The sequence below is a fragment of the Grampus griseus genome (genome assembly GCF_964374135.1).
Source record: "Grampus griseus genome assembly, chromosome: X".
Lineage (NCBI taxonomy): Eukaryota > Metazoa > Chordata > Mammalia > Artiodactyla > Delphinidae > Grampus > Grampus griseus.
In genome coordinates this window covers 129897998-129913254 of record NC_138999.1, presented here as the reverse complement: position 1 = coordinate 129913254, position 15257 = coordinate 129897998, and the positions used below count along the sequence as shown (strand labels likewise).

General features: G+C 45.7%; 1 protein-coding gene across 1 annotated transcript in view; it reads right to left on the bottom strand.

Annotated features, from left to right (window-relative positions):
- TKTL1 (transketolase like 1) overlaps window positions 1-14067 on the bottom strand; it is a gene marked incomplete at both ends in the record, with an annotated part of 34557 nt that extends 20490 nt beyond the window's left edge. The window contains 6 exons of the mRNA XM_082681902.1: window positions 2071-2264; window positions 3484-3611; window positions 3693-3884; window positions 5501-5598; window positions 9151-9268; window positions 13934-14067. Coding sequence (XP_082538028.1) covers window positions 2071-2264; window positions 3484-3611; window positions 3693-3884; window positions 5501-5598; window positions 9151-9268; window positions 13934-14067 — 864 coding nt within the window. The remainder of the gene's footprint in view (window positions 1-2070; window positions 2265-3483; window positions 3612-3692; window positions 3885-5500; window positions 5599-9150; window positions 9269-13933) is intronic.
- Window positions 14068-15257: the final 1190 nt, after the last annotated feature.

Here is a 15257-nt window from a genome sequence, read left to right as displayed (position 1 = left end):
ATACTGCTGAATGATATGCGTTACTCATTTCCCCCCTCCTAATACTGCTGAATGATATGCGTTACTCATTTCCCCCCTCCTAATACTGCTGAATGATATGCGTTACTCATTTCCCCCCTCCTAATACTGCTGAATGATATGCGTTACTCATTTCCCCCCTCCTAATACTGCTGAATGATATGCATTACTCATTTCCCCCCTCCTAATACTGCTGAATGATATGCATTACTCATTTCCCCCCTCCTAATACTGCTGAATGATATGCATTACTCATTTCCCCCCTAATACTGCTGAACGATATGCGTTACTCATTTCCCCCCTCCTAATACTGCTGAATGATATGCGTTACTCATTTCCCCCCTCCTAATACTGCTGAATGATATGCGTTACTCATCTCCCCCCTCCTAATACTGCTGAATGATATGCATTACTCATTTCCCCCCTCCTAATACTGCTGAATGATATGCGTTACTCATTTCCCCCCTCCTAATACTGCTGAATGATATGCGTTACTCATTTCCCCCCTCCTAATACTGCTGAATGATATGCATTACTCATTTCCCCCCTCCTAATGCTGCTGAATTACTAATTTGAACTTCACTGATTCATATACTTCTTTAAGGTACTGAGTTGAGACCGGCGAACATTTTATTTAGAATTTTTACATCAATATTCATAAGTGAGGTTGGCCTGTAGTTTTTTCCTTTGGGATAGCACTATAACATTTTGGCTTCATAAATGTCTTTTTCCATATTCAAGAAGGTTTGAAATAGCCTAGGAATTCACCTATTCCTTGAAGGTTAAAATTAAGTCACTCTTGCAACTTAGTGAGCCTGGCACTTTGGAGGTATGTAACTCTTGGACAGTTTTCTCAAAGTTTTCTATGGCTGTTGATCTACTTAAGTGTTTTGTGTCTTTTTAGTCAATTTTGGTATTTTATGTATTCCTAAAAGAGGTCCATTTTTTTTTTTACAGGTTTTCATACCAATTAGCATAGCTTTCTCAAAATTCTGTTTTCTGCATCTGTGGTTGTCTCCTCTAGCGACTAATTTTATTCATTTATGATTTTCATCTCTTTAAGTAGGCTAGATAATAGTTTGTCTACTGTATTAGTAATTCAAAGAGCCAACTCTTTGATTTGTGTATTAATGTGACTTCTTGTTCTTTAATTCATTAACTTTTTACGAACTGGCCTGTTTCCTTAATTTTTCCTATTAGTAAAATATGAGAAGCTTCCAAAAAATGAAAAGCTTCCATAATCCCACCTACCTTACAGACATAAACACCTCATCATAATCAATGCTGCCATTGACATTCATTCTATTCTGCACACTTGCACAGGTGTTTCTGTAGGATAAATTCCTGTGAGTTGCACTGCTAGTCTGAAGGGTATGAACAGCTAAAGTGTTAACGCATATTACCAAAGTACCCTCTGTTTATATGTACTTTTCCCTTATTAATAGCATTCTTCTGCTTTTAAATTTGTTTTCTAATTTCTCAAATAGTCAATTCATTTATTTTACACCCATATTACCAGGCTAAGAAAACGTAGGTAACACTCAAAATGTCCCCAAATAAATAAATATTTCCTTCCTCCCAGGCTCGCCACCTTATTTCCTTAGGTTGTGAAGACCCTGCATACTTTGAATACAAAAGTGGTAACTAAAAGCAGAAAGGCTTTATGTTCAGGGTTTCGTGCCTAATTTGTTTCCTTTTTGAAGAACTGGTCTTTGATGAATTGACGTGTTTCCTTGTGTAATCCAGGGAATAAGCCCAACAGATCAATCCAGCCAGGCCCCCATCCTTTGAGAAGACACAGAAGCAAGCAAAAGTTGCATAGCAATGGACACAAATAAGCAGCGACTGACTGGTAAGAAAATTCAGACCTGAGTTAAGTTTGAAATCAAAGAATAAATATCAGAAACAGTAAAGGAGAAGGTAAATCCATATTTGTTGCTTATAATCTTTAGTTAAATATCACATCACCTAACAATTTATTCATTCCTGGAGATCAGAGTAAACAGAGTCCTCTGTATTTAGGAAAAGCAGAGAAAAAAGCAGTTTGCCTACCATGTCACCGACATTGTAAGCAGGTGGAGAGGTCATTTCTATATCTGTGATGTTGATTTGAGGTGAGTCTTCAACAGGGGGTTTTGGGTTAAGCTTCTTCTTGGTCTGTATCTGGCTCTCAATTAGTTTGATAATTGTTTCCACTCTTTCTTTTGGCATTGACCTTTCATGGCAATTTTCTGCATCCTCAACATCTGCAACCCAATGGATAAAACACATTCATTCCCTAAGTACCTAATGAGCTCCTATTTGGTCATCTGAAAGACATCCAGATGGAGAAGATGTCAGCCACAGAGTAAAAACCTGGCACAGGGGGCCTGAAATAGTACTACAGTCGCAGCAGACAGCCTTGACAAAGGCCGAGAGGCTCCTGAGGGGGCCACTGGCCCATGTGCTGGTGAATGGAGGGGAGAGAGGGAGATGAGGCTGGACAGGCAGAGCAGAGCATGGAGGATCTTATGGGTATAAGGAGTTTGAGTTCTGTCCAAAGCAAGATGGGAAACCACTGACGGGTTTGGAAGGGGGATGGTGACTGATCAGATCCATGTTGTAGAAGGGTCACCACAGCAGTCATGTGGGGGCTGGCTTGGGGAGACTGCAGTTAGGGAGAGATGACTGGGCCTGGGCAAGAGAGATGGAGAGGAGCAAACAGACTTGAGACGTATGTCAGGAGCAGAATCAATCAGAATTGATGACAGACTGGGTATGTGTGTAGGGGGCACATAAGGGAGAGGTGGAGGCAAGGACAATACCCAGGTTTCTTCCAGGAGCAAACTGGTCCAGTCATCATTTACTGAACGGGGGTACCAGAATAAGACTGTATTTTGAGAAGGAGTCATAGAAGAGTTTTATTCTAAAATGTCAACACTAAAAACACACCAGGAATCACACCTACTGCAACTATTTATACTTGAGATGAACAACTTCAGATGTCCACTTTGAAATCTGCAAGAAGACTTTCAAAACCCCCTCCCTTCCCCGACCCTCAGTTCCACAGTTACCTTTCCCAGAGGCGCTGCTTTACTAGTGGCCTGTGTGTCCTCCCAGGTAGCATGGGAACAGGCTAGGGTGCTCGCAGGCACATACACTCATGTTTACGTATTTGCTCACGCTCAGCCCCCCTCTGGCTCTGCACTCCCGTGGAGATGGCTCCCTGCTGGTCGTCTAACTGACGGACTATCCTCTCAGCCACTCCCTCGTGCTCGCTTGCTGGGGGTCTGGGCTTCCTCCCCCTTGCCCTGACCAGATCTGCTATCTACAAGCATGAAAAAGAGCAAAAGCGCTGGGCGCACGTCACAGGCATAATCACCGTGCATGAAGTCAGCTGTCTGCCCAGCTAGACTAAGCCTCTCTCCACCTCATACGCTAGGCAGGTTTTTGATAACCACAAGCAGGAAAGCAACACTTCCTTACGTGGCATGCCGTGGCCCCTGAAGGTCTTGGCAACTACAGCAGTGGGCTTGCTCTTCACTTGAGCCGCCTGCTGGAACACATGGCACAGTGCCTCCACATCGCGGCCATCCACCACGAAAGTACTCCATCTGTCAACCGAGAAGTGGGCCAGGTTAGAAGGCGAAGGGGGGATGGGGCAGAAAGAAGGTGCCAAAAAACAGGACAGTTACCCAAAGGCTTCACAGCGCTTCTGAAAGAGGTCTACGCAGTGCTCGAGGGGCTGGGTGCCGCTGTGGCACAGGTGATTCACGTCAAAGATGGCCACGAGATTGTCCAGACTGTAGTGGGAAGCAAAGGCCATGGCCTCCCAGACGGAGCCTTCCGAGGACTCGCCATCTCCAATGAGGCAGAACACCCGGTAGCTGGGGCAAGCCAAGAGATGTTAGGACCCTGCCTGGGGCTCCTCTGGGCGGCTCAAGCAAATATATTTCATGGAGAGAAACAAAGGAGGAGACTGAAGCAGCTGCTTCAGACCTAAGACAATTTTCCTTGTCAACGCTGCCCAAATGCCACAGCTGAGGAAATGCAGCTTTAAAAGCTTGGGCCTCACGACACGGGCTGCACCTTTGGCTAGTCTTCTCATTCTAGCTGTAAAAGTAATTTCTACATTCTTCTGCCACTCCTCTGGGCCCAACGAATAAGAGAAGATGGGGAGAAGGCAGCTCCCTTAAATGCCCAAACGTTTACATATATGGTTTCTTGATAAGCTCCATGTTAAGCACTGCTACCTTCTATTTCTGATCTTACAAATTTATATAAAATAATAACAATCAAAACATCCGACCTCAGGAGCGTTTGTTCTGTTATAAATATTAAACTCCTCCGCAGCAGAAACATGAAATGTTTAAACCACTAAAACACAACCCAGACCCCCCAAAAATGCTATAAATGAAGTATAAAAATAGTGATTAACCACAGGATAGGGACTAACAGAGGCAACAGTGAGAGATGCAAAAGGTCAACTGTGGAGGAAGCACAACAAAGTGCCTCCAGAGGGGCCACCTGGGCTGGAACCTGGGACTGAGGGGCTGCAGACTCAGGCACGCTGGGTGAACCATGGGAGTAGAACATGCACACCATCATGGCCAACCCTGAGCCCCCCAGGATCCTCCATCTTGCTGCTCCTATATCAGCAGCACCTGGGCACACACCCCTGCAAGAAAGGCATGGATCTGCCTGTCTTCAGGAAGGTGGACCATTCCAGAAAAAGAGACCTTTGATTAACATGCAGGGTCCCCAATGGAAAGGCAAATACACCATCTGTTCACTCTATAGTGAACCCCACTGAGATATGGGAAACAGGAAGATGTATCTCTTAGTAAAAACTTGAATCCTAGGACTTCCCTGGTGCTCCAATGGCTAAGACTCCATGCTCCCAATGCAGGGGGCTCGGGTTTGATCCCTGGTCAGGGAACTAGATCCCACAGTGCTGCAGCTAAGACCTTGCATACCGCAACTAAAGATCTCGCATGCCGCAACTAAGACCCAGCGCAGCTAGCTAAATAAACAAACAAGCAATAAATAAATGTTTTAAAAAAACTTAGACTTGAATCCTAATAAACTGTTTTCTTTCTTTTTAAAAATATTTATTTATTTATTTTGGCTGTGCTGGGTCTTAGTTGCAGCATGTGGGATCCTACAGTTGTGGCGTGTGGGCTCATAGTTGCAGCATGCGGGATTCTTACTTGCGGCATGCATGTGGGATCTAGTTCTCTGAACAGGGATCGAACAGGCAGAGCATTAGGGAAGTCCCTAATGAACTGATTTCTATACTGCAGGCAGCACTTAGGACCCAAAAGGAGATGCTAGAACAGCATCATGAAATATGATTTCTTTTTACTCCTTGAATACTTGGTAACCTGAACTTTTAACACAATCACTGTCTTCCCAAACTAATAAGCGATAAATAAAGCCAAAGTGCTGGGGGAGGGGGTCGGGGGGTGGGAACAGTTAAGTGGTTTCTGGGTAAGCGCCTTACCTGGCCTTGTCAAAGTACCTGCCAGTATATGCCATCCCACACGCGATCCCCAGTCCTTGCCCCAGCCATCCAGTTGCCACATTAACAAACGACAGTCTCTGTAAGAGAAGGGACCAAATGAATCTACACACCCTCATGCACCCCAAAGTGTCAGATCAACGTCACAAAGACAACAGAGTCACACGTAATCCAGCTGGTGAGGACAACTGGAGCTCTGACAACATAGAAGTGGGAAGCTTCTGCACACAGCAGCCTAAACAGAGCCCAAGAGCAAAGCAGAAAAAAAATATAAGCACGAGTCTTGCCATTTCCACAAGACCTTTTATCTAGTTGTATACAGACCAGATATTCAATGTTTTTGGAGAATATGGACTCTTAAATAGAAACTAGAAACACTGAAGAAGATTTCAATTTCCCTGGTTTGTAAAACTCAAGTCAACTGAGATTTGAGAAGTGGTGATGTAGGAGGTTATGCTAGAAATAAATCACTTTCTACCACCGCTCCATTTATCCCCACTGACCTGCTTGTACGCACAGGCTATCACTGTCCCATGGAGAGAATGTGGCCCTATGAGGGCCACAAGGTGGTGCCAATGCCAAAGGTCTGCTGCACTAAGGCCTCACTCACTCCCAAGCTTCTGAAGAGATATCAAATTTATTCAACACTTCCGCTGCCACCATCTTGGCCTGGCCACAAACATCTCTTGCCTCTGTCAGAGCAGTGGCCTCCCTGCTTCCCTCCACAGTCGTTCTCAACACAGCCACCAGGCGGAGCACGATAAAACCGAAGTCCGCCCCTCAATTGCTGCGGAGAACTGTCCAAGGTCTTGTCATCTAACGTCAAGTAGGGCTCAAGTTCTTGCAGTGGCCTGTTCACTCCAGACCCCCATCACCTCCCACTGCTCCGGGTGCCTGGCCTCCTGGCTGTCCTTTGAACACGCCACGCACATGCCTGCCTCAGGGTTTTAGCAGGTGTGGCTCCCTCTCTGCTGAGTGCTCAGTGCTTGTGCCTAAATAAGGGCACAGCTTACTCCCTCACACCCTCCAAGTCTCTGCTCAAATGTCAACACCAAGGCTTTCCTGGACCATCTCTTTCACCTAGTACCTGCCCTCCACTTCCCTTGGATCTAGGATGCTCAGCCCCATCTGACATGCTATTTCTGGATTTGTTTCTTGTCTGCCCCCTTCCTCCATTCAGATGTCAACTCCATTCAGAGACTGGTTTGTGTTCTCACTACCACGATGAGTGGATGGTACTTGTTCGTCTCAGATTCCTCTCCTGGTTTGCTCCACCCTACTGTTCTGCTCTTCCTGGGGCTCCTGACCTTCCTTAACTTTCCCTACGTGCTTTGTGCCCTCACAGATCCCTGTTTTGCATCTCTAGCCCCAAGAACTGTCCCACTGAAGTCTCTCTTGACAGCGTCGCTAGCTTAGTCTTTCTCCTTACAGCTCCTATCTTACTCCTGTAACAAGCTCTGGCTCCCAGGTGCCTTACGTGCCCTTGGAGCGAGCCTGCGCTCTACACTCAGACCAACTCCACTTCCCCCCAGCTTTAACGCGGGGGACAAGTAAGCCCACTTCCATAAGGCTTTGCTCTCTGGGTATGATGGTGAGGAAAGCCCCGTTCAGGAAGCAAGAGGCTGTAGGATTAATTGAGAAGATTGATGGGGCATCAACATGATGTCTGGTATGGTGGAAGCATGCCAACATGGGTTCCCTTTCCTTTCCCAAGAATCATTTCGCTGTGGGGGGGACACTCACAACTGGGGGCCAATAATAAAGATGCACACAAGCTGCTGAAGGCACCCAGGAAAGAAAGCTTTCTCTTCCTGCTGGTACTTCTCATCTTTGTCCTGACACAAAGTATGCTTCAAGAACAAATTTACAAGAAGGCTTTTTGGTTACTTCCCAGGCCTCCTTGGCTAAAGAAAACAAAAGAGCTGATAAAACAAAAACTAAGGCCTGGGTGGTGGACGGAGAGATCATGAGCACCTCAGTCAGTGCCATGGCCAGGCCTTAGCCAGCGGCCTCCTCATGCAGCTGTCTACATAGACACTCCTGCCCCGGGAGCACAGATTATGGAGACCCTGGCTTCTCGGCCTCTAGCAAATCCATTTACTCCATTCCCAACCAGAGCCAAGATGGACTATGCTCCTGAGTGTTTTCTTTTTTAAAAAAACTAAATTTATGGGCTTCCCTGGTGGCGGAGTGGTTGGGAGTCCGCCTGCCGATGCAGGGGACGCGGGCTCGTGCCCCGGTCCGGGAAGATCCCACATGCCGCGGAGCGGCTGGGCCCGTGAGCCATGGATGGTGAGCCTGTGCGTCCGGAGCCTGTGCTCCGCAACGGGAGAGGCCACAGCAGTGAGAGGCCACCAGGGAATTCCCACATCTTTCCCTTTTTTTAAAGTAAAGCTCTAAACACCCATACTTTGTTTGTACACCTATAGTTATTCAGTGTTTATGATGAAGGAAATTCAAGCTTACAGAAACGTTGTACAAATGGTACCTAAATACGTCGACTATTACTAATGGGCTTCGTTTGCTTCATCTCTCTTCCTCTACACACACGTTTTATTTATCCTTTGCCAAACCTCATTTGAGATTATGTTTTAGACACCAAAACAAGGATCACAACTACGGCTCCAGGTATTCTGCCTATACTCTGCCTCTGTCTTTACTTCCCGCTGCCCAGATCTGGGGTTTCTATTTGCACATGTCGTTCTACCAGTTGAGCTTTAAATGCTTTGCTCAGAACACAGCAAACTTTCAGACAGCATCAAAAGAGCTGCTTGTTCTTCTAGATCGACCTTGCTTTTAATATTTCTTTTCTTTCCTGTCCCCCAATGTCATGAGGTATCGCGTACTATAGCCTAATGAGAAACTCCTTATTGGTATCAGGTCAGATATGCAGAGAAATGGAAGAGAAAGCTGATGGACAGGTGGGACATCCCTCCAAATCAAGCTCAACGTTCCTCGAGTTCAACAAGTTGGATTCACTCATGTGGCCCTCCTCTACCCAGGTGGCAGAGGATCGGAGCAGCACGACCCTGACAAGGGGGGCTTTAGTGGGGTAAAGTGAGGCAACCATCAAAGGAAAAGAAGGACTGCCAGCTGCCACAAGTCTTCCTTCCCACCACGCAGCCCTCACTAGAACACCTTTTAGATCTTTATGAGGTGCCATGGTCTGAATGTTTGTGCCCCCTCCCCAGAATCCATTATGTTGAAAACCTAATGCCCAAGGTGATAGTATTAGGAGGTAGCAGTCTTTGGTTAGTGATTAGGTCATGAGGGCAGAACCCTGAAGAGTGGGGTTAATGCCCTTATAAAAGAGACCATTTCTCCTTACATCACACGAGGATACAGTGAGAAGTCTGCCACCAGGAACAGGGCCCTCACCAGAGCATGACCATGCTGGCGCCTTGATCTTAGACTTCTAACCTCCAGAACTGTGAGAAATAAATTTCTACTGTTCATAAGCCACCCAGTCTCTGGTGTTTTATTATACCAGCCTGAACAGATGAAGCCATGAGGCAAAGAGAGAAGCACCAAAAGGATAAACAGAGGCCATTTCAGGTCTTGTTGCCACATGGTGGCTTTTAAAATGAGTTCAGGAACCAAGTGTCTGAGCATGGGTTCTTATGCCAGCTTACCTTGGAGAGGACGAATCTGTCATTGTTCGGGTTCTCTGGGTCCGTGAGTTTATACCTCATGATGTAGAACAACAGCACGGACATGATCTCAGATGCACTGCTGCACAATATGGGGTGGCTGAAAGACAGGGCACAGGTCGTTTCTCACAGGCAAGTGACTCACCAGGGACACATACAGTGCATGAGGAGGGCTTTCAGCACATGGTCTCCTCAAACTGGAAGCAGCAGTCATTTCTCCCAGCCTGAAAGAATCCAGCCAAGGGAAAGGGATGCTGGGCCACTGCCCACCAAGTTCACAGCTTTTAAGGATGCTTTGAGGCCCTGGAACCTCACAACTCCTCTCCCTGTAGGGAGCAAGACCACACAGACCAGCCCCCTTCTATCAGTGGAGCACCGGCATACTTGGGGAAGTTCGCCTGGTGACTCTGTAAGCATTTGAGTGTCATTTCACTTGTATGAATTCATCTGTGATATCATTAATCAGAAATTTCACAAAGCAGAAATAGACCCACACGTATGTGGTCAACTAATTTTTGATGAGGGAGCCAAGAATACTCAAGGCAGAAAAAACAGTCTCTTCAACAACTGATACAGGAAAAATTGGATATTCACATGTAAAAAAATGAAACTGGACACCTATCTTATACCACTCACAGAAATTAACTTGAAATGGATTAAAACTTAAACGTAAGACCAAAAACCATAAAACTCCTAGAAGAAAAACATAGGCACTACACTACTTGACCTGAGTCTTCATGAGGATTCTTTGAATCAGACACTAAAAGCAAAAGCAAAAGCAACAAAAACAACAAACAAAAACCAAGTGGGACTGAACAAAACTCTTCATGGCAAAGGAAACCATCAAAAAAATGTAAAAGCAACCTACTGAATAGGAGAAAGTATTTGCAAATCACATATCTGATAATGTGTTTATATGGAAAATATATAAAGAAGTCACACAATTCCATAACAAAACAACAAAAAGTCCTCTTAAAAATGGTCAAAGGATCTGAATAGGCATTTTCCCAAAGAACACATACAACAGGCACATGAAAAGGCGCTCAACATCACTGATCATCAGGGAAATTGCAAGTCAAAACCACAATGAGATATCCCCTCACACCTATCAGAACGGCTGTCATCAAAAAGATGAGTTAACAAATCTGGCAAAGATGTGGAGAAAAGAGAACCCTTGTGCACTGTTGGTGGGAAGGTAAATTAGAGGAGCCACTATGGAAAACAATATGGAGGATCTTAAAAAAAAACCAACAAACAAACCACCATATGATCCAGCAATTCCACTACTGGGAGTATATCTGAAGAAAATGAAAACACTATGTGGAAGAGATATCTGCACCCCTACGTTCACAGCAGCACTATTTACAATAGCCAAGCTATGGAAACAACTGAAGTGTCTGACAGATGAATGGACAAAGGAGATGTGGTACAGATATATAATGGAACACAATTCAGGCACAAAAAGGAAATTCTGCCATTTATGACAACATGGATGGGCCTTGAGAACATTATGCTAGATGAAGTAACTCACAGAAAAAGAAATACTGTATTATTACACTGTGGAATCTAAAAAAAACCCCAAACCCAAACTCATAGAAAAAGAGATCACCAGATTTGTGGTTACCAAAGGTGGGGGTTGAGGGGAGGAGGAACTGGATGAAGGTGTCGAAAGTTACAAACTTCCAGATATAAAATAATTAAATACAGGGCTTCCCTGGTGGTGCAGTGGTTAAGAATCCGCCTGCCAATGCAGGGGACACGGATTCGAGCCCTGGTCCAGGAAGATTCCACATGCCGCAGAGCAACTAAGCCCATGAGCCACAACTACTGAGCCTGTGCTCTAGAGCCTGTGCTCTGCAACAAGAGAAGCCACAACAATGAGAAGCCTGCACACTGCAATAAGGCCCCTGCTCACCACAACTAGAGAAAGCCAGCGTGCAGCAACGAAGACCCAACACAGCCAAAACAAACAGACAAACCCACAAAACTCCACAAATAAGTAAATAAATTTTAAAAATAAATAAATAAATACTTGGGATGTAATATATAACAAAATGACTATAATTAACACTGCTGTATGACATATTTGAAAGTTGTTAACAGTAGATCCTAAGAATTCTCATTACAGGGAAAAAACATTTTTCCATTTTTTGGTATCTATGAGATGATGGGTAATAAATAAACTTACTGTATTTATCATTTTACAATATATGTAAGTCAAATCATTATGCTGTATACCTTAGATAGTGCTGTGTGCTCAATTACATCTCAATAAAACTGGGAAAGAAAATTTTAAAAAAATCCAACAAAGAAAACGCATTCTACTTCCTAAAATGAATTTCTTTTAGGAAGTGAATGGTCAGACCGAGAAGTTTCTCGTTGTGGTGTAACTTGAGGCCCTTATAGAATGAAGAAACTGCTGCTCTTAGAAAGCAGCCTGCATGGGAGTCCAGACAGTCTGCCATTAATTAATAAGGGGAGGAGGTGGCAGGGCAGAGGACAAAACCAACTCCCTAGAGCCCTGCCACGCCCCAAAAGTCAGAAGCGTAACATTTTAAGCCCAGCTCATGTGTATTAATAATCTCCCCTTTCAAGTTTCACAATACAGAAAATGGAGAGTTAAACCTCTTGCCTTTGCAAGTATCCCAAGTGGATAATTTGGATTTAAAAGCTGTTACGGATCTCTTGAGAAAATGCAAACTGTTATTAACTTTGAAGGTGAAGGGAGCAAAATGAAAATGTAAAAAAAAAAAAAATCCAAAACCATGCAGGTCTTAAACTCACTGACATTGCCTTTTTAAAGTTATAGCACAGGCTGGAGAACAAAACTTAAAAAAGATATCACACAAACTATTTTATCTGACCAGGACAGGGTGAAGTTAGAAGTCAATAATAGAAAGAAAATGGTAAAATTCACACATTTGTGGGAATTAAACAACACACTCTTATAATAACTTTAAATGGGGTATTATACATAAAAGCATTAAATCACTATACTGTACACGCGACACTAATGTAAGAGTCGACTATACTTCGATTAAAAAAGAAAACAACCTTCCCCCACAACGCACTTAAACGAACAATGGGTCAAAGAAACTTCAAGAGAGTTGGAAAGTATTGAGACAAATGAAGAAGAAAACATAAGACACCAAAATTTATGGGATGTGGCAAAAGCAGTGACAAGAGATAAGTTTATAGCTGTAAATGTTTGCATTAAAAAAGAACGATCTCTGGGAATTCCCTGGTGGTCCAGTGGTTCGGACTCGGCGTTTTCACTGCAGTGGACACAGGTTCGATCCTTGGTCGGGGACCTAAGATCCCGCAATCTGCACAGCGCGGTCAAAATAAATAAATGAATAAGTAAATAAAACTTAAAAAAAAGAACGATCTCAAAGAAGAAAACCTAACTTCACAACTTAGTAACTAGGAAAAGCAGAACTAAACCCAAAGCTATCAGAATGGAAAACGTAATAAATATTATTGCAGAAATAAAAGACTAGGAAAGCAATGTAGAAAATGAACCAAAACAAAAGCTGGTTCTTTGAAAAGATCAACAAAATTAATAAGCCTTGGGCTTCCCTGGTGGCGCAGTGGTTAAGAATCCGCCTTAACCCACCAGGGTTCGAGCCCTGGTCTGGGAAGATCCCACATGCCGCGGAGCAGCTAAGCCCATGCGCCACAACTACTGAGCCTGCGCTCTAGAGCCCGCGAGCCACAAGTACTGAGGCCCGTGCGCCTAGAGCCCGTGCTCCACAACGAGAGCCCTGCGCACCACAACGAAGAATAGCCGCCCCCCCCAAGCCCGCACGCGCGGCAACGAAGACCCAACGCAGCCAAAACAAAAACAAAAGCAAAAGCCTTTAGCTAAAGTAAGGAAAAAACAGAAAATTACTGAATTTACTAAATCCGATTTGAAATTACTAATTACATTTCAGGAATGAAAGTAAGGATATAACCACCGATTCTACAGACATAAAAAGGACTATAAAGGACTGTGAACAATTGTACGCCAATAAATCAGTTAACCTAGAAGAAAGTTTTAGAAATAGAAAATCTGAATAAACCTACAATAAGGAGATTGAATCAGTAGTCGAAAAGCTCCGTGACAAAAAAAACACTTTGAACGTGATGGCCTCACTGGTGAATCCTCAATCCTCCTCCAACTTTCCCCCAAAACTGAAGGGAACACACTGAAACTCACGCTGGGGCCAGAACTGCCTCCACACTAAAGGCAGACAAATACCTTCGGGGAAAACTGACGGCTGACATCTCTCACGAATACTGACGCAAACGTCCTCGACAAAACACCAGCAGAACCAACAGTCCCCTTTCGCTCCGATTCCCACTCGCCTATTACTTTCTTCTAGGCTTTATTTCCTTAACTCCACGTCCTGGGTCGGGACCCTGGCGTCGAGGACAACCACTCACACGGAAAACGCCGGGCCGCTCCCGCTCCCACTCCAGCCGGGCGGACGCAGGCGCTCCGCCCGCCGGCCCGCGTCCCGGCTTCTCTCCGCGAGCAGGAGAGGCCGGAGGCCCTGGGCCGCCACCGTCGGCCGGCCGCGGGCCAGCGAGGCGCGGTACCTGAGTACGTGGCCAGCGGCGGCCGCGAGTGTGCGGGTAGCTGCCAAGCCCTGAGGGCCTGAAATGGGGCCACTAAATAACGAAGCGCACCCCGCCCCCGACGGCTCCGTTCAACTCTCTCCCCGGCCGTCGCCGCAGGGCCGGCCGCGCAACGACCGGAGCTTCGACCAGGGCGCCGTACCGAAAGCCTGAGGCGCAGAGGGTCCTGATGGCGTGCAGGCGCAGGCGATTGGCCATGTCTCGCAGCACCTGCAAGATGTCCTCGTCAATCTTGGCTTCTTCCGCCATCGTTCCGCTCGCCTCCTGTTCAGCCATAGCTGAGATCTCGCCCACGTGTGAGGAGCAAACGGCGCGAAGCCTCCTCAGCCAGCCGCACGCGCGCCGCTCCCTCCGCGCGCCGCTCCCTCCGCGCGCCGCTCCCTCCGCGCGCCGCTCCCTCCGCGCGCCGCTCCCTCCGCGCGCCGCTCCCTCCGCGCGCCGCTCCCTCCGCGTCTGAGGAGCAAATGGCGCGGAGCCTCCTCAGCTGGCCGCAGGCGTGCCGCTCCCTACGCGCGCCCTCCAACTCCATGGATTTTGAACAATTGTTATTCATATGTTGCACATTATTCGAAATAATTTAATTCTTTTATATCTGCCCTCGTCCTATCAATTCAAAGAGGGCTGCCTACACGCAGGACCAGGTCTACTTTCGGGGTGATAAAAAAATTCTGGAAGTAGATGGTGTGATAGTTGCGCGATGTGGTGACTGTAGTAAAGGAGGGCCGATGCATTCACAGGCTTTAAAAGAGTTATTGATACAATAGTGCAGTTTGTTTTGCGCACTTCCTCACACTATAAAAAAAGCCACGCTGGAATCTTCCCCTTTGCAGCTGCCTCCCTCCAGCCCCTTAGCAGCCCAGCCCCCGGCAGTGGGGGTTGGGAGGTCTTCACAGCAAGTGAGGCGGCCTGAGCGTTTTGAGGCAGTGTGGCGTCTCTGCGCGGACCTTCTTTCTCTTTCTAGAACTTTCTGGACGGCCAGCCGGCTCACGGGCCCAGCCGCTCCGCAGCATGTGGGATCCTCCTGGACCGGGGCATGAAGCCGCATCCCCTGCATCGGCAGGCGGACTCTCAACCACTGCACCATCAGGGAAGCCCGAGAACATCTTTTTTAATCATTTGATTTATGTCTGCCTGATTTCCTTGCAGTTGCACATTTTTCATATGTTTACTGGTATTCATAGTTCATCCTTTCTGAATTGTCTATGACTACCCTTTGCTGTTTTTATGTTTGATGATTTGTTTTTAGCTTCCTAATTTGTAGGAGTTCTTTATATGTTGATTAGCCTTTTATCTCTTAGAGATAATTGCAAATCTTTTTTTCTTAATCTGTTGCTCTTTAAAAATGTTCATGGAGATACTTTATTTTTAAGAAGAAGCAAGTGTTTGAACCGAAACCGAAATGTTGCTTCTTAACTTTATGCTTCCTTCACCATAAGAAGGTTTAAAGATTTTTTTAAACTGTAGTA